The sequence below is a fragment of the Alternaria postmessia genome, assembly GCF_024291825.1.
Source record: "Alternaria postmessia strain BMP 2775 chromosome Unknown scaffold_111, whole genome shotgun sequence".
Lineage (NCBI taxonomy): Eukaryota > Fungi > Ascomycota > Dothideomycetes > Pleosporales > Pleosporaceae > Alternaria > Alternaria postmessia.
This window is the reverse complement of record NW_026260184.1, coordinates 37,228-55,712: the sequence shown is the minus strand read 5'-3', so window position 1 is coordinate 55,712 and position 18,485 is coordinate 37,228. Positions and strand designations below refer to the sequence as shown.

Below are 18,485 nucleotides of genomic sequence, written 5' to 3'. Positions count from 1 at the left end.
CCTGGCTAATCGTTCATCGTCCTTACCCATTGTCACCGAATGACAGCATACTATCGCGCATCAATGCGATGCTTGCTCACGTACTGTGCAAAAGCCTGGGCGCATATTCATTGCGCAAGCTGTGGTGTGAAACGATGACGGGGGTGGAGACAGAAGAAAAGAAGACGAACATGAAGCGCATGGCCTTTGATTGGTGGCCTTTGAGCTTCAATCAAATCGCGGCATGGAAGAAGATAGGTGGAACGTCCGAAGAAGAGGGCGAACCAGCAGAGGAACTCATCGTCTGACCCTGAATACACCGAATCAGACCCTGACTAGGAAGTTGCCCTGGAAATGCTAGGCATTCGAGGTTGTCCCTGGCTAATGTTGTGTTCGTGGATACCTAGGTAGGCGTCATGGATGGACGCTGTCCAACAGGCGAACTTGGCGCATTTCGGCCCGCCGCGGTTGCCGCCAGTCAGCCTCCCCATTACTGGACACCACACCTCAACTTGACCCGACCACTGCGCATACAACCACTTGTTCACCACTTGATATTGCGCGACATCGGCACAGATGCTGATTGTACGTACCATGGATCGTAAGTCAAAAGTCTAGACCCTCGGTCGGTATTGTTCCGGTGCGGCCTTCTAAGTCATGGGAAACGAGTTGTCCATAGTAAAAACCTCCGCTCGCTTGGCGACGTTTTGAAACCGCATCCGTGCAGTCCATCAATCATGCCCACTATCATGCACACTACACGTGCGACATGAATAATTACCGCAGGCGAGGTGTGGGGTACAGGCGGTCTTACTCGTTCAGGAAGTAGGCGTCGCCTCTTCTAGCCTGGCGCTTGTGTACAGGGCGAAGAGTCGGAAATTTCAGGCATTGGTGGAGCTTCGACAACAGCGCTTTCTCATCTATTATATCTTGGCAACTGACACGAGAAGTACATTGTTCATGACTGGTGACGGAATGCTTGATGCGAAATGTCATAACGAAAGAGGCGGTCGTGGTGGGAGTATATATGGTACCTGGTACCTGTAGTTGTGGAGAGACAGTTTATCTTTGACCTACAAGATCGCATCAACACCCATCTCCACCATCAAAGTTATATTTACTATGCGCTCTCTTACATTTGCTGCTGCAGTTGCAGCTCTGTCTACTGCCAACGCGAAAGACATCTACGTGTCGCCAACAGGCACGGGAACGGGAACTTCTACCGCCCCCTTCGGCTCGATTCAATCTGCTGTCAACGCTGCCGTGGCTGGCGATGTGATTCTCCTTCGCGCAGGTACATACAAACCGACCACCAACATCCAGATCACCAAGAGCGGCACTAGGACTCAGCCTATCACTCTCCGTTCTTTCGAGAAGGAAAAGGTCATCATCGATGGTGAGGGGATGCCTGGAACGCCATACGCCTTGGACGCATCTCTACCGAACAAGGAGCGCGGTGCTTTCCATATCGAAAAGGCGAATTACTGGAAGTTTTACAACTTGGAGTAAGTAGAGCCGGCTGCCTTGGTCATCACCGTCACGCATACTGACCTATGTCCAGAATCATCAACGGCCCCTACGGTGTGTACGCCCGCGACGCCTCGCACAACCACTACGAGCTTTTGATCACTCACGACAACTACGAGACTGGCTTCCAGCTTCAGGGCGCATCGTCGAACAACACTGTCCTGTACCTCGACTCCTATCGCAACCGTGACCCGCGCAAGAACGGCGAGTCAGCCGACGGATTCGCATGCAAGGAAGGCTCAGGTGAGGGCAATGTCCTGCGCAATGCGCGCCTATGGGACAACGTTGATGACGGGCTCGACCTCTTCATGTTCGGATCACCCGTGACACTGGAAGAGGTATATGCATGGGGTAACGGCTTCAACCGCTGGGGCTTCAGTTCTTTCGAGGGCGACGGCAACGGTTTCAAGCTCGGTATTACCGATAACCCGCCTGCCAACCACATCGTGCGCAACTCCATGGCTTTTGCAAATGCGAAGAAGGGCTTTATCGATAATGGAAACCCGGGTAGCTTGACTTTCGAGCGCAACACCGCGTGGAACAACGGTGACGTGGGCTTCAATCTGAGGAGCTCCAGCTCGACCATGAACAACAACATCGCTGTGGCAAATGTGGGTAGTTCGCAGGTCAGCTTGACCGCGTCGGGAATCAAGGCTACAGGTAACTCGTGGCAGTCGGGTAGCTGGTCTAACTCGAGTTTCACAAGTGTTGACCCATCTACACTGAAGAAGGCGCGTGGTGCCGATGGCAGGGTGCCTGCGAGCGACTTCTTGCTACCGAAGAATGGTGCTGCTATTGGTGCGACTACGCGAACCGACGTTTGATTTGACTCTGCAGTGGAGGTGGTTGGACGCCTTACTGTCTTCTCTTCTTGTAAATATTCCATCGCACACGCCTGTAAATATCGTAGTGTCCTATTCGTTGCATAACTTTTCTGCTAAGAGCCTTTGACATTGTGTACTTATTATTAATGACTTGGAGCGATGATATTCGACATTGAAGTGACTGTTTCAGTGGCAAGTCTTCCCTGCTCTCCAAGACTGTTGCCATTGGGCGATTTCTTGGTAGTTGTGATATACCTCATTGATGGGTACCTTAGCGTACGTGCAAGGCATGTGTCACGGAGGTTATGACTGGCTCGTCCAGAATGGATCGTCGCTGTAGTTTCTAGGGTAGTACAGCTAACATTGCGGCTCCGCGAGTATCTTACATGGGAGCGTTTGACAAAGAAGGGGCACGCTCTCCCTGCATTCTTGTACAAGAAACGGACCGATATGGCTATGACCACTTGAGGACTTACCTGTGATTGAAGAACCAGACTGACAAAACCTGCATCAGATTTCCGCTCGGATCGATGATCCCGTCACGGCCACCTTTCCCAATTCTCTGTGCACCCTGTGCGATCTACCATCATGAGGCTTCTTGGATGGAAGATTGTTGAGGTCTTCAGGCACCTTCGGCCCGAAGGCTTGGCCAGCAGCCCCAGCTGAACCTGCATCGGCTCTCCTTCGGCGCTGAGTCTGCATCGAGGCGAATGTCGCGTCTATGCGTTCCCATCTCCGAATCGATACATGCAGATGCTTGAGTATACGTTCGCTCACATGTTCGTCAAAAGAATGATGTGGTGACAACAACTCCTTCACTCTGTCTAGTGGTCACTTGATTGTCGTCGGTCCACGTGCAGTCGAACCTATATGTGCCGGCGGATCCGTTTACAGTCTCTTTTGAGGCGATGGAGGTGTAGATCTTGACGCAGAAGTCGCAGTCGTAACAGCACTACTGTAGTCTTCGTGTGCGCTAGCGTCCATCTCAAGGAGGCAGGGGTTGGCGAGAAAGCAAGGAACACCAATCACAACGGGCATCTACGACACTGCAACAACCGAACAGAGCCCGACAGGAACCCCATCCCTATCACCGTCCCCACTGGCACGCAAAATTGCGATAATTAGCCAAGGTCTGGACGTCACGAGAGTGATGCGATGCGCACGCAATGCACGCCGTTCGTAGGAACTAAGATTGCGGAATAGCGGCAAGTGGGCGAACCGCCGCTCGAAGCTAGTACTCTCCGTGCTCTATCGATGGGTACTTGCTTCCGCTTGCCGACTGTTACATTGGTCCACTTATCACGAGACGAACCGGATAATAACAGCTATAGCAGCGTTCTTACTCTACAAACAGTGATTCCAGCGCATGGCTCGTGAAACTTGAGTCCCACGACCCCGAGGCAACCTAGGTAGCGTTGAACAAGAATCTTCATCTCCCATGGACAGAGATGCATAGATGTGGTACAGCACAATCATACCCCGTCTCGGCTATCACGAGGTTTAATTGAGTGCTGTCGCAGTCGCAGCAGCATCATCGCTTCAGAACGTGGGGTATTCGAGCGTAGCGATTGCGCTTCCCCGCAATTGCAGTCGCAACATAGTTCGCGCCACGACATGCAGGGATCAAATCGCCTTACCTACCGATCCCGCAGTCATCGAGCTAATCGTTCTGCGCTAGCGGGAGCGGAGACAAAATGGTATCAGTCGACCGTCCTGCATCATTGATTCAGGGACGCGCTGAGCTGATCTGCTTTACTATGCCAAACAACCAAGGATGTGAGAACAGTCGAAGATGCGTCCATTCGGAGTACAACATCGTATATCGTCAAAGGACGGGAGCCCCTTTTGAACAAGGTGCAGACAACGCTACTGATGATGCCTGGCAACGCTCGGATACGCACGTCGCGCGCGATGCGCCAGTCCTTCTATGAGCAATCCATCAATACGATCAAGTAGCCACGGCAAGCTTGTCGACAATCAGACCGATCAACAAGCTTAGTCGACTATCTAGGTTTGCAAGTTCCGACGTTCGGCTCGTGCAGAATCCAAGTCGAAATCACGCCGCCTATCGGGCCGCTTGACTCTTGACAAGTCCGCTTACCCACTCGTCCGCCACATCCCCATACAATCATGACGTTCCGTGAGAACAAGAAATGCGTATCATCGAGTTACCTTGTCAAACGCTAAGTCTAGCAAGCTGAAGAAGGAGCGGAGCGACTGTTGTAAAAGCATTGGAAGATCGGGCGTGTAGCATACGAGCAAGGCTGTTAAGGCGTCCCATGGTGCCAATGTCGCGAGGCCTGACCGCCTGTAGGCATGCCCAAGAACAAAGAGCGAGATACGACAGTAGTGTCACACCAGAACACCAAGAGTTGTATGATCAGCTTCGCGTGTCGCCTAAGTTACAAGGTGCCAGAGTCCTGGATTATGTTGTTGATGCGGCGGTCGGAACTTTTACATGGGATCGATGCTGCATCCCTGCCGGCATATCAAAGTTTAATCGCTGTAGGCACTCGCTTGTTCGCGCATGACCACTCATGTTCCAGATTGCATCCCAGCTGGTTGATTCAGGGCCTGTAACCTAAGAATGTCTCACGGCACTTCCACGGCTACCATCCCGGGCGGCACAAAACCCTCGATTCCGTGCAGTGCTAGCTCAAGTCATCTTCGAATGATTAACAAGTCTCCACCCCCTCTTTCCGCTTCTCCACCACAATACAAGAAGTCGCTCCCCAACCGTCTCCCGGAGGATTATCCCCTGTCAGTGTATCTTGTCTTCCTTTGACAGCGAGCATCCTGCCGTAGTATCCACGCCTTTTCCAAATCCTGTCCGCCGGTTCTGTCGTCGCAAAAGTCTTATATCGATTTTTCCCACTCCTAGACCACCTCCAATGCGAACTCGATAGCTAGCTACGAACGCCGCAATGGGTTTCAAGCCGGACGCTGGCGTGATGTGCGCTATGACCATCACGTTCGGTGTCGCTACGATCCTCCTAATATGTCGCATAATCTCTCGAAGGATGACAAATGTGGCGCTGTGGTTGGATGATTACTTTGCTATGGTTTCCTGGGTGGCGGCTGCTCTTTACTGTGGTTTTGCATTATACTGTAAGTTGAAACCTACCAAACGGCTTCAGAACTGTCCTTCAAGCCGCAAAGTACCAACATACTGACTCTTACTCGACAGGGGCGCTTGTAATGGGTCTCGGCCACGTGAAAGCAGACATTCCTCATCCTGCAGAAGAGGTTGACGAGTACGCTCGGTTTGGGCTTTTCATGGCCGAGTTCCTATATGCATGGTCGCTTGGAATGTCCAAGCTAGCTATTCTATGCTTCTATTGGCGCCTGTTCAGTGTCTCCAACATCCGACCAGGAATCTATATCCTCGGCGCATGCACCATAATCTGGCTTACCATTCGGACCTTCATGACTATTTTCCACTGCATACCATTTCAGGCGTACTGGAACTTCAACATCAAAGACGCTGTGTGCACTATTGACCCCGGCAAGTTTATGTTCGGCACGACCCTGGTTCATCTTCTCCTTGAGATCTCAGTCTTGCTGCTGCCTGTGTTCCAGGTGGCCAGTCTTAGACTTCGCCCGGGTCAAAAATTTGCTGTTGTGGCCATGTTCATGTTCGGTATCTTGTACGTCCTTTTCCACATCTTGCTTTCTTCTTTGCTACGCTACCTTTGTACATCATTGGCTAACTCGTTCTTGTAGTGTCTGTGCTGCGTCAATCGTAGTACTCATTGTGGCAATCAATCTGAACGCTAAGACGACAGAGATGTCCAGGGATGTCAAAGGCGTCATAATCTGGGCAGGCACGGAATCATACTTGGCTATCATCTCTTGTGAGTATTTCCGCAATCCGAAATGGCCAGCGTTTTGAGTACCGATGCTGACTTCTCCATCACAAGCATGTCTCCCCATAACAAGACCCGTCTTCCGCAAATTTCTGTCCGGCTCCATACTTGGCTCCAAGTCCCACTCAACTGGCCCGAACCCTCTCAGCGATTTCAGCGGCAAGGGCATCAAACTTCGGAACAGTCATCGCACGAAAGAGCTCGACGATAATAGTTCGGAGCGGCAACTTGCTCAACACGAGGATGGGTCGTCTGGCCGTGGTGATATGTACTATGAATCTTATGCGGAGCGCGGAGGATACAACAAAACTGTTGTTAGTCGCGTGGACGAGGTACCTGACGGCAACGCTAACGCTCCGGGAACGTATGGCATTCAAGTCAGGAATGAGACTAATGTACGTTATGAATCCATTTGAATGAAAGAAAGGTTGAGGGCTTTTCAACTTGCTCTCGTCGAGTGATCTCTCTATACATCATCATCATCATATATAGCTTGTAATAAGACTTACGGTTTCCTTTCTTCCCTCTATCACTCTATGAGCAGTTTTTGGTGGACGCTGTTGAGGACAACTCACTTAGTGATGGCCAAGAAGAGTTCGGCACTTATGTGTTCCGCTTAGTTCACGCAATAGGGAGTGCTAAGTCACCATTGAAGCAAAGAGAATGTTAAGACAGCATGGAGTTTATATCTTGGAGAACTACGGAGTCGGTATACCATCATCGAGGATTGGGAATCCTTCATCGTTGAAGTATACTGACTGGCCAGTGCGGTAAGAATGCTGAAGAGCAGTACATATCTTTCCTGCCTCAAAAGCATCTTCTGCAAGGCAAGTCAAAGGCTTGTCAAAGAGAACCGCATTGGTAAACTCAGTGATATCTGTTTGAAATGTCTCAGGGAAAAGCTTGAAGGCATCAGGCACGGTCTGCTTGCGAACGCCATGCTTGTCCCGAATCTCGACGTTGCTAGCGGAACTGACGATGCTGTGCCCTTTTGTACCGCACACGCGTGTTGAGTCCTCAAACCCGTTTGTCGTTGTCCTAGCGAGATGCGTTGTCCAAACCTTACCATTGGTAAACTCAACGAAGCCCCAGGCATTATCAGCATCTCCGAACGCGGCAAGATCAGTGTATACAGCTCGTTGACCGATAGCTGTAACTCGCTTGACTTGCTTCTTCGGGTTTGCGAGGTTGGACTTTACGTCCAAAAGATACCGTCCAGTATCGATCTGAAGGAGGTTTAGTAATGACCTCTCCAAATACAAGGAGGACTTACGTGATGAATACCCATATCAAGGAAGATACCGCCGGAATGAGCAGCGAATGCAACGAAGTGACCTATGACTCTTAGCTTACGACATAAAGCATCTGATCCATATGCGTTCGCTTACCAGCAGGATCTTGGACGTCGCTCATCCAGGTCTCAACCGCGTGAATCTCTCCAAGTTCGCCGCTCTCAATAAGGGCCTTAGCCTCACGATACGACTTATCATCTGAATCAGAGTAAGCTTTATCCTTTGCTTAATGGGAAATGCATCCGCTCATCGGGGCGGTAGACATACATCGGCGAGTAAACGGAACAAGGAATTTGAGATCTGGTCGAGATTGGGCCTTTTCTATCACAGTGGCGGTGGTGATAACGTCTACAGAGATGGGCTTCTCACACATGACGTGTAGTCCTAGGTCGAGTGCTTGAACGATTAGCGGAGCATGTGTAGCTGTAGCTGTGCAAATCAGGACGGCCTGTGCTCCGCTATGTTTAAGGCACTCTTCTGGGTTTGTGAAATGCTTGACTGTTGACGGCAGGTTTTGCGCAGCCCACGCATCGGTTCCTGGCTTGGTATCGCAAACAGCAACCAACTCGACAAGAGGTTGCTCGTACGCTAGAATCCGGGCTCGGATGACACCCAGACGACCCAGGCCGAAAAGGGCGAATTTGAGACGAGGGATGACATCCATTATGATGATGTCTGCGGCTTTTATGGTATGAAGACGAAGATGAGAGATTTCGGGTCAAAGATATGTCAAAGAAGACGAGAAGGAAGGATACTTTGGACCTGCTCAAGAGGATGAGATCAAAAGGTGTCTCAAGTCGATTGTCTTCGAAAATTCACCCTAGTGACCAATTCGGCTGCGATTTAAGATGCTCTCTCTCTCGAACCCTATATATTCGGTGCGAGACTACCTAGGTGCCTAGTTCACTTAGCATTCCGGCGAATCGCTCCCCGTTCACAACCCAGTGCAAGAATCGGCGGAGCATGTGCGACACAGTGGATAGCATCGGCTAGAGAGCTGTCCGATTCCGGGGCTGCGGTAGGGCACGATGCGGCTACAGCCCTGGGGTTTCTGGGGGCCCCACTACTGGTGTGGAGAGGCGCTATCCCCAACCTGGCTATTTTCGCCGACTGATGACCAAGATCTCCGAAGCAGGCGATTTCCCCCAGAAGCAACTTTACTCTCCGTCTTTCACCACCCTCCCCAAAACACCTCAATTCTAAGCGCTCACGTGCGCACCATGCCTCCGCAACGCCGGCCGAGAACCAGACCGTGCGAACAATGCAAGCGTTAGTGGAGACTTGGCAGGTTCTTATGATGCTCAATATGCTGACGATGACCACGTGGAAGTGAAACACCTAAAATGTACGTCGTGTATCGTAACCAGCATATCCCTTTTGATCGGTTTTCTCTGATTATGATCCTCTGGCTTGCTAGGCAATGGTGAATGTCCTTGCGCATGCTGCCAGAAAGCGGGTGTCGAGTGCAAACCTGGCAATCAATCTCTGCGTCTGAGAGTGTATACGCCACCGACGAAAAGAGCTGGACCCGAGACAGATCCTCTACCTCCACCAAACCATGCTCGTGAAGTCGTGTCCACGTTCGCTGTCCCTATGTTAGGTTCAGACTCTGTGCCACCTCTTGCGTACTGTTCGCCGCCCCACTCGGGCGGACGGCGTGATACGAACATGCTTCCACCTGTGGACACCAGTCCGATTCAAAATTCCTTTTCAGGGGACTCGCCGCTGTCCCAATCCCAATCGGCTGGCGGCAGAGAGCGGGATGCTCCTCCTAGGACTATGGCCCGAGACCGCCTACCATATGATGGAGGACAGACAGCTCTGCTTGACGAGGGTTCGGATGGTTTCGGACCATCTCCAAGCATGCCTAGCTATTCCGAAGATTCGGATCGGGGCGAGGTCATTGCGTCAGACCTAGGACCAATGTTGCTTCCATCCTGGAGTTTCCAGGACGCGCCTAACCCTCCTATGACGCCTGGTCCATTGGGTCCACAAGAAGCATGCCTTATTCGATGCTTCGCACAAGAGTTGGCAACAACAGTAAGTGGCGAAACTCATCAAGGAATTCTAGGTACATAGTTTTGACTTTTGATGCTTAGTTTGATACGACAGATAGAACCGGCCATTTCGCTACGCATCTTCCTATGCGAGCTTTGAGAAACTCCCTAGTCCTCAATGCTATATGCGGGATTTCCGCTCAATATCTGCTACGAATGTCCACGGAGTCATCATCACCAGGGATGGTTGAGTTCCAAGGAACAAAGCTGCCACATCTTACCGAGGAGTCAGTGATGCAATACCAGAGCACATGCATTAATCTTCTTATCGATGCTTCTGCTAATCCAGAGGAACATGCAGATGGCGATATACTGTCAGCTATCACTATCCTTCGATTCCATGAACAAAATGATGGTGAGAGCATGACCCCTGCCCCCTCTTCCCGACTATCTTGCATCTGCATCTAGCAGTCGGCTTCGACTTTTCCAAGTTGGGAATCATGATCTAACAAAATTCTCCCAGTTTTGATGACCGGATCAGATTTCGAGGTCTTTCAAAGAGCGGTGCAACACAACTTCGAAACGCAGTTCGCACAAGGGCGTGGGTTGGGACAAGCTCTACCCAGCCTCTTCACCCCACTTCCCATCTTTCAACCAAACCATCTATCTGCGAATATCGCGGCATACCTAGTAGCTCTGCGGATGGAAATATGGGCAGTGCTGCTGTATCAGCGTCCCATAAGATTACCCCTCCCATCGTTCAAGGACTGCCGACATGTCCACGATGGCGAGATTGATGACGACTACTTGTGGACCAGGAGAGTCCTCGTATGGTGCGCGCACGTGCTAAAGCTGCATTTTGGTAGCGATGGGTTCGATGTGAGCGACGATGGTTACGCGAGCGCATCGGAGCTGTGGGGCGCGCTGAAGGCCTTCGAATTCGATTGGGATACGCGACCACCTTCCTGCTTCCAACCACTCTATTCCCGGCAGAACGCGCCGCAACAAGGACGCTATTTCCCCGAGTTGTGGTTGGCCAACCCATGTCAAGTCATGGCTCTCCAGCACATCGAGTTCGGGCGGATGATGCTAGCTAACCACGAGGCACAGCTCCAGAATCGGAGGCTAGGAGGCGGTGAGCTTGCATCCCAAGCTTCCGAGGCACTCTTCTTGCATTCCATGAGAACCATCTGCGGGCTCGCGGCATGCCACTCGGATCGACATGAGGCACTCACGGCCGCTGCTGTTGCGATTTCCATGTGCGGTAAATACGTGCGCGACGCCGGGGAGCGATCAGCTTTGATGTCAATCCTCCACAAGCTCAGAACTGACTTCGCTTGGAATATCAGTCATGCCGTGAACGCACTCAATGGTGGGGCTGGGGATGCGACTCAAGGTGACTTACGTACGTAGTGCGCATAAGCTGCATGAAGACGTCGATCACCTCGTGTCATGCTATGCCTTTGATGAGGCGGTCGAACTGTTTATCATAGTGACACGGCTTACGTGAAGATGGTGAGGCATGGTAAAGAAAACCTTCCAAGACAGAGTCGTATAACCTTAGCGAACAGTGGCTTTTATGTTTTCTTGTAGCAACCCTATCCTAGCCCATCTAGTGGGAACTTGCTGAGGGACCATACCAGTCATCAAAGCCGAGATCCCATCCCCACAACGGTGTGTTGATGCGCTTTGCCTTGCCTTTGGCAGCCAGATCATCCAGTAGCGCTATATCCTCATCAGACAACTCAATGACTGTCTTGTTGCTGATGATCCTCTTCTCATGTACAGACTTTGGCAAGACGACCACTCCCTTGTTAACATGGTAGCTGATCAGAATCGTAGCAGGGGACACATCGTATTTCTTTGCGACCGCCTGAATACTGTCGTCGGACATGATAGGTGCGCCTAAAGGAAGAGCCGAGGTTAGCAACGACTAAATAGATGTGTTCATCATGACATATCTTCCACTCACCTGCTGATCCGAGTGGAGAATATGCCTCTAGCAATATATCATGCTTTGCACAGTACTCCCGGAGCTTGTGCTGAGGCAGGAAAGGGTGTAGCTCCACCTGATTGACTGCGGGGACGACCTTCCAAGTCTTGCTCAGTTTCTCTAGGTAAGGAATCGACCAGTTGGCGACTCCAATGGCCTTGACTTTGCCAGATTTGTAAACCTCTTCCATCTGGCGCCAAGTTTCACTTTGGTCCCAGTCTCGGTCAACAGATCGTGTGCCATCCGGATTCACGGGGAGAAGCTCGCTAGATTCGTTCTGTGCCAGTGTTTCCGAGTTAGCTACTTGCTACATGGTCGACTGATCGAAGGGAGGCTCTGCACTTACAGGGACTAGGCGCACCGGCCAGTGGATGAGCTATCGGAGTATCAGATAATTGCTCCTGTGTGCATCCATCGAGATGAAGGATCGTTACGTACGTAAAGATCGAGATAGTCTGTGCCCAAGGCGTCTAATGACTTTTGTAGACCCTCTTTAACGTTGGGCTGGTGGGTGTTCCATAGCTTGCTCGTCAAGAATATCTCCTCACGAGGCACACCACTATCCTTGATACCTTGGCCAACCTCATTTTCATTACCTGAAGGAAGACGACATGTTAGCATTTGAATCATAGTTCACATATACCGCGATGGGCTGGTAGTTCCAGACGTACCATAAATCCTACGTAGCAATCAGTAAAAGCAATTTTCATCGTTGTTCGAGACGATAGAGACGTTACTACACCTACAAAGCTGCATCAATGTGACGGTATCCCTGCTTTAGGGCGAAAGATACTGCGTCGCGTACTTCGCCGGGCTCCGACCTCCAGGTACCTTCGCATACACAATTAGCCATTCCTTCTGTGTTCTTTCTTCGTTCCTAGGAATAAACCCACCCAGGCCAACAGCAGGAATGGTTGCTCCTGTGTTGAGCTTGAATTGAGAAGCTACAAGGGCCATTTTGGTCGTAGTCGTGCTTTACGGGTTGATGAATGTGCTCTTCGTCTGGCCTTTGATTCCTTGAAACCAACGAATCGTTTACACACTCAATGAGATGTGCGAATATAGAGTGTATATGAAGAATAACAAAGTGTAGCAACTCGACAGATTGGTTGGGCTCGGTATTCGTCTTATCCTTGTCACGTTTATGTAGTGGCAAGATGCCAACTTGAAGGAGGAGAACTTGGTAATGAACCTTATGTTCGCCGAAATTCCAGCATGCCATCTATGCCGGAACAATGGGCCCGAAAAGAATGCTCCGCCGAAGAAGACCTGCATTTGCGTCCGAAAACAGCAATATCTGCCTTCTGGAGGAGTTTGACTATCATATTATCCACCATGACATAATTCCAGAGATGTTTGGTTTATCCCAGTGCCGTTTGCCTTGGGCTCGCTCGGATCACTAAACATGTGGCGCTTCCCCCGCAATGCGGCTCTTTCTGTGATGGCCGCGTAAGCAACAAAAGTTGGTTGCGTCGCTGAATATTGACTAATCGGGCTATGTTGGCCGGTGGCGCCGCCCGTCCCCGTGGAAATCCCCAGGTTATGCACAGATGCGACCAAATCACAGCTAGCTCGAATGGCCTCCCTTCTCAGACAGCGATCATCTTCGGAGCGTTAGTACCTTAGAGCCCGGCACCAAGAGTTGTGGGGTTCTGGCCAATGCAATCCTTCATGCAATGACTCGATCTTAGGCTCCGATTCATGCGCTTCCCATTCCACCCCGTACACATCCACGCCCCATGGGGTCGGTGATGCTAGAACCTCGGACCTTTTAAACGTTTCCAGGCTCTTCTCGTTGAGAGGCTTACCTCTTCTATCGCGGAAGACTTATAAAGCTCTTCGTTCTCTTCTGCAACCTTTCTCTCAGTCACCAACTCTCTCCACAAATATCTTTCTTCTTATCCTTCACCCACAACCTCACCATGGAGAAGAACGATCCCTACGATGACATGTCGAAAGCAGATGCAGACGTTGCCAGGGTGGAAAACATCGAGGACAATACGATGGTGGTAGTCAACGACGCCGACATCTCGTACGGAAAGAACGGCATTCCAGGACTTATTGGATCGCCTTACGTCTTCGGAGCAGCTCTCCTGGCGTCGTTAGGTGGCTTTTCCTTTGGTTACGACCAAGGAGTTATCTCTATCATCAATGTTATGCCACAGTTCCACGCCGTGTTCCCTAGGACGGAAACTGCATTCGGCAAGAGTTTTATGACTGGCATGCTGGAGCTTGGTGCCTTCATCGGGTGCCTCTTCATGCCGGCGTTAGCCGATAGGATCTCGCGTAAATGGGCTTTGACCGTCGCTGTCGTGATCTTCAACATCGGTGCTATTATGCAGACGGCGGCTCCGAATTACGCAGTACTAGTTGCTGGGAGGACTATCGGTGGTGTTGGTGTGGGAACACTAGCAATGGTGAGTGCTGCTCCTTGTTTTTCTGCTACTTCACAGAGCCACATCTCTGACTCGAACACGTTAAAAACAGGGTGCACCTATCTACATATCGGAACTCTCTCCACCGAACCTTCGAGGTACTCTACTAGTGTTGGAATCGATCTGTATCGTATCCGGTGTCGTTATCTCCTTCTATACTACTTACGGCACGCGTCACATCGCCAGCGAGGCATCTTTCCGACTTCCTTTTGGTCTACAGATGGTCAGTGCCACATTTCTCGGTGTCGGACTACTTTTCTATCCCTTTTCGCCTCGATGGCTCGCCCTAGTTGGTCGCAAAGAAGAATGTCTTCAAAGTCTGAGGCGCCTACGAGGTCTCCCGGAAACCGATCCTCGCGTGCAGGCCGAGTACAACGCCATCCTTACCGAGGTAGAGGTTGAGAAGTCTATCCAAGAGAAGCACCACCCAGGGGTTTCTGGTTTCAAGCTAGAGATCCTAGGCTGGCTAGATCTACTTAAGAAGAAGACATGGCGTCGCACGGCTGTAGCTGTAGGCGCCACCTTCTTTCAGCAGTTTTCTGGAGTCAACGGCTTCATCTACTACGCCCCAACTTTGTTCGCTTCTCTTGGTCAAGACCCAGAGATGGCGCTTACTATGTCGGGAATTTTCAACATCCTGCAGTTAGTAGGTGTGGCACTTTGCTTTGTCATCATCGATCACGTTGGCCGTAGACCCTTAGCCATCTTTGGTGCCCTTGGCGGCGCTATCACTTGGGGAATCATGGCGGTACTGACTGGAATCTACTCAGACGACTGGTCTGCCAACACTTCTGCGGGATGGGCAGCCGTGGCCATGGCGTTCATCTTCATCCTGGTATTTGGAATGTCCTACTCTTGTCTTGGTTGGGTCTTACCAGCGGAGGTATACACGGGAAGCTCTCGAGCCAAGGGTGTCGCTATGGCAGTGTGTGTGAACTGGCTCTGCAACTTTACTGTTGGTGTCGCTACTCCACCAATGCTCGAGAGCATCGGGTTTGGTATGTACATATTCTATGGGTCTATGTGCTTTCTGGCGTCTATATGGGCATACTTTCTGGTTCCCGAGACGATGGGCAAGACTTTGGAGCAGATGGATTTTGTTTTTGGGGACAATGCAGCACAGGAAGAGAGGGAAATTCTTGAGACGCGTGTGCGCCGGGGAGTCGGAGCTGATCACGGAGTCGTTTGAGGTCGATCAGTGAAGTAGAGGGATCAGGCTAGTCAAGGCTCTATTTCCTAACATAGAGCTGTTGATGGGTGTACGAAGGTTGAGTTCGAGCCGTTCGTAGTGAATAAAGGACAGATCCGCCATTTCGTGGTAAATGCATTTGTGACAAAAGGAAAACAGCATCTCCGTGTCTATGTGATGAACAGTGATTGGAACAGCTAACGCTTATGAGGACGATCCTGCACACGAGCAGTATATGTCTACTCAATCGTATACTATGCTTGCTGTTCGTTCCAAAATCTGATACGGAATTGGATAGTCGTTCGCAGCATAGAGTGAATCAACGCGCAATGCACGTAGTGGCTATATAGCTGAGGCGAAATGTGGGACTAAGAAAACGGACGAAGCCTGCTATCCACATTACTGAGTGCACTCATCATCACCTGTAGTAGGCTTCATTATGGATGGAAAACCATGCGTATGGAGAGGAAAGGTCTTTGCGAATAGACGGAACAAGATGTAAGGTTGGAAGCCACCCAAGAAAGTATCGATACTATCTCGTGTCTTCGGATCTTTTCCACCACCGGACACGCGATTCGCCCGAACATGGATATCATATCCCCTTCGGATCGCAAGCCGACCGTTGTGCGGAGTCGGACTTTGGAAATATGGAGCTACATCGCGCACAAGGTTTCTTGCAGTATCACAGAATGTCAATCTCTCTGCATAACATGAGCAATACGACCCACCTTTCGGTGGGACGGGATCTATGGACGCTGAGTTACTTAGGAATCTCCATGGAATGTTCGGCGAAAATTACTGTTTTGGGTAAAGCGTTGGTTGCGTCTGCTGTCTTCGGCGGTACCCCACATTCCGCCTTCCCGCTTTTCCAGCACCAACAACGTCAAGAACTGCAGACTGTAGACTGAACAGGTCATGCGAACGGCCACATCCGCCATCCTTGTCATTGGTTTTCCAAGTTTTGGTCCCTCTTAGCTATGGAGAACCAACCGCCGAAACTTGGACCCCACTTGAGCAGGCACGCAGTACTGCAGGGTTCAGACGTGTGTTTTCCGCCGATGCACGTCCCTTCAAGTAATGCTAGGCAGTCTTACTATCGCGGAATACACCTCTATCGATTGACCTGGCGATATAAGAGACCGCCATAACGCTCAATGCTGTCAGTTGTAATTGGCAGCATCAAGTCTGTTGTTGACCTTTCGTCTCATCTTTCACGCCTCCAAATACAACAAATCCACTGCACGAGACGGAACGATGGGCTCTATTGATACAATCCCTGCGCCTGAAATCAAGACCGACATCGTCATCAGCAAAAATGAGGTCCCGAAGCCTCCTGTGGCGGATGACTTCATGTACGACTTCAAATACAATCACCCTCTCCCGACGACCGACATACTAGGAATTGATATACCGGCCGATTGCAATGCTCAACTTGAGGCAGAGGGCATCGTGGAGAAACTCTCTACTGTCATGAGAAAGGGGGACGCTAACGCATTCGCCGATCTCTTCCTCGACTATGGTGAGTCTGGCTTCATTGTGTATCTTCCTAGTGCCCTACCCGACAGTGAGCATGGCGTACATTCTAGCTGTAGCTGACATCTACTCCTCAAATTCACAGGCGTGTGGCGTGATAAGTTGTCATTCACATGGGATTTCCGTACGTTCAATTGGCGACCAGCGATCCTGAGAGCCGCGACCGACTTATTCCCCCAAACTCGAGCTAGGAACTTCCACTTCCTTAACCCTGCGCCAAAGGTTGCTCGACCATATTCCGATTTCGCCCACCTGCAATTCGTCGTTTCCTTCGAGACAGATGCTGTAGTCGCTTCGGCGGTCATTAATTCTGTTCTCACCAAGAATGATGGCTGGAAGATCTACACAATGCATACAGTCGCAGAGGAGCTCATCGACCATCCTGAAGTTCCCCCTGAGGATGGCCACAGGACTGGTTTGATCAGCTGGGAGAAGCAGAGAGCACTAGATGTTGACGCTGCTGACCCTGAGGTTTTGATCATTGGTGGCGGACAAAAGTAAGCAACTTAGCCCAGCCCCCATATTGTCTCCTTCCTTTGGTTCTCATGTTCACATGCTCTACTCGGCCGCGAAGCGCCCGTAGTAACAGTATGATTGGAATTATACTTACTGACCCGCGTGTTACAGTGGTTTAGCCATGGCCGCACGGCTGAAAGCCCTTGGCATGGACAGTTTGATCATCGAGAAAAGCGACGAGATCGGCGATATCTGGCGGAAGCGTTACGAATACCTCTCTCTTCACTTTCCTCACTGGCCTGATGCGCTACCGTACTTCCCATACCCTAAGGGCTGGCCGACCTATACCCCGGCCCAAAAGCAAGGCCTCTACATGCAGTGGTACGCTTCAGCACTTGACCTGAACGTCTGGACCAAATCCACTGTCACCAATGCCAAGCAAGATGAGCAAGGCCGTTGGACCGTCACTATAAACAAGGAAGGCAAGGAAAGCCGAGTACTTCACCCTAAGCAGCTGGTCATGGCTACCTCGCTCTGTGGTCTGCCCTCGATGCCAGATGTGCCTGGCTTGGATAGATTCAAGGGCACGATTCGGCACTCTAGTGCTCATGACAGCTCTCGAGGCTTCAAGAAAGTTTGTGTCGTTGGAACATCATCTTCTGCTTTCGACACGGCTTATGACTGCTCTCGTCGCGGCATCGATGTCACCCTCCTCCAGCGATCCCCGACCTATGTCATGTCTCTTACTCACTCCGTACCGCGTATCTTAGGAGGCTATGCTCCGGATAGCAGGACCCGTGATATCCCGAAACTAGAGGAGCAGGACCGGCTATTCTTCGCAACCCCCTGCGGTCCTGGTGAAGAGCTTGGCAGGCGTAATGCAAAGGTTCTCGAAGACCTCGATAAGCCGCTTCTCGATGGCTTGAATGCTAAAGGCTTGCGGACATGGAGGGGTCAGCGTAACACAGGCAATGCGACATTAGGTCAAACTCGCAACGGCGGTTTCTACTTCGACGCAGGCGCTTGCAAGGAGATCATTGACGGCAAGATCAAGGTTGAGCAGGGTTATATCGACCACTTCACAGAGGATAAAGCGGTCTTGAGTGGAGGTCGAGAGAGAGAATTCGATCTAGTTGTATTCGCGACTGGTTTCACAAACACGATCGAATCTATCCGCGCTACACTTGGAGATGAGATCGCGAGCAGAGTTGGGCCAATATGGGGTGTAGATGAGGAGGGAGAAGCCAAGACAGCTTTCAGGGAGTCTGGTGTGCCAAATCTTTGGATTATGGTTGGCTTCCTCCCCATGACTCGTTACGTATCCAAGCTGCTTGCGTTGCGGCTGAAAGCACTCAAGGAAGGTGTCGCTCACCCGCCATATAAGAACTGAGTAT

General features: G+C 50.9%; 7 protein-coding genes across 7 annotated transcripts; 5 read left to right on the top strand and 2 right to left on the bottom strand.

The window, feature by feature from the left end:
• Nucleotides 1–1,101: 1,101 nt before the first annotated feature.
• On the top strand, nt 1,102–2,330 carry J4E82_010103 (uncharacterized protein; the record flags this gene model as incomplete). Its single annotated transcript, XM_051736319.1, has 2 exons — nt 1,102–1,484; nt 1,541–2,330. 2 exons carry the CDS (start codon nt 1,102–1,104, stop codon nt 2,328–2,330), a joined length of 1,173 nt encoding a protein of 390 aa, XP_051583932.1.
• Nucleotides 2,331–5,254: 2,924 nt separating this feature from the next.
• J4E82_010102 (uncharacterized protein) lies at nt 5,255–6,612 on the top strand (the record flags this gene model as incomplete). The annotated part of the gene is made up of 4 exons (XM_051736318.1): nt 5,255–5,438; nt 5,518–5,977; nt 6,054–6,184; nt 6,251–6,612. 4 exons carry the CDS (start codon nt 5,255–5,257, stop codon nt 6,610–6,612), a joined length of 1,137 nt encoding a protein of 378 aa, XP_051583931.1.
• Nucleotides 6,613–6,894: 282 nt separating this feature from the next.
• On the bottom strand, nt 6,895–8,152 carry J4E82_010101 (uncharacterized protein; the record flags this gene model as incomplete). Its single annotated transcript, XM_051736317.1, has 4 exons — nt 6,895–7,422; nt 7,470–7,531; nt 7,585–7,686; nt 7,756–8,152. 4 exons carry the CDS (start codon nt 8,150–8,152, stop codon nt 6,895–6,897), a joined length of 1,089 nt encoding a protein of 362 aa, XP_051583930.1.
• Nucleotides 8,153–9,351: 1,199 nt separating this feature from the next.
• J4E82_010100 (uncharacterized protein) lies at nt 9,352–10,898 on the top strand (the record flags this gene model as incomplete). The annotated part of the gene is made up of 3 exons (XM_051736316.1): nt 9,352–9,528; nt 9,588–9,900; nt 10,009–10,898. 3 exons carry the CDS (start codon nt 9,352–9,354, stop codon nt 10,896–10,898), a joined length of 1,380 nt encoding a protein of 459 aa, XP_051583929.1.
• Nucleotides 10,899–11,097: 199 nt separating this feature from the next.
• J4E82_010099 (uncharacterized protein) lies at nt 11,098–12,435 on the bottom strand (the record flags this gene model as incomplete). The annotated part of the gene is made up of 6 exons (XM_051736315.1): nt 11,098–11,390; nt 11,458–11,755; nt 11,825–11,854; nt 11,917–12,074; nt 12,150–12,157; nt 12,284–12,435. The coding sequence occupies 6 exons, from the start codon at nt 12,433–12,435 to the stop codon at nt 11,098–11,100; spliced, it is 939 nt and encodes a 312-aa protein (XP_051583928.1).
• Nucleotides 12,436–13,400: 965 nt separating this feature from the next.
• Nucleotides 13,401–15,102, top strand: J4E82_010098 (uncharacterized protein; the record flags this gene model as incomplete). Its single annotated transcript, XM_051736314.1, has 2 exons — nt 13,401–13,895; nt 13,966–15,102. 2 exons carry the CDS (start codon nt 13,401–13,403, stop codon nt 15,100–15,102), a joined length of 1,632 nt encoding a protein of 543 aa, XP_051583927.1.
• A 1,254-nt stretch (nt 15,103–16,356) lies between these two features.
• On the top strand, nt 16,357–18,481 carry J4E82_010097 (uncharacterized protein; the record flags this gene model as incomplete). The annotated part of the gene is made up of 3 exons (XM_051736313.1): nt 16,357–16,621; nt 16,721–17,132; nt 17,263–18,481. 3 exons carry the CDS (start codon nt 16,357–16,359, stop codon nt 18,479–18,481), a joined length of 1,896 nt encoding a protein of 631 aa, XP_051583926.1.
• Nucleotides 18,482–18,485: the final 4 nt, after the last annotated feature.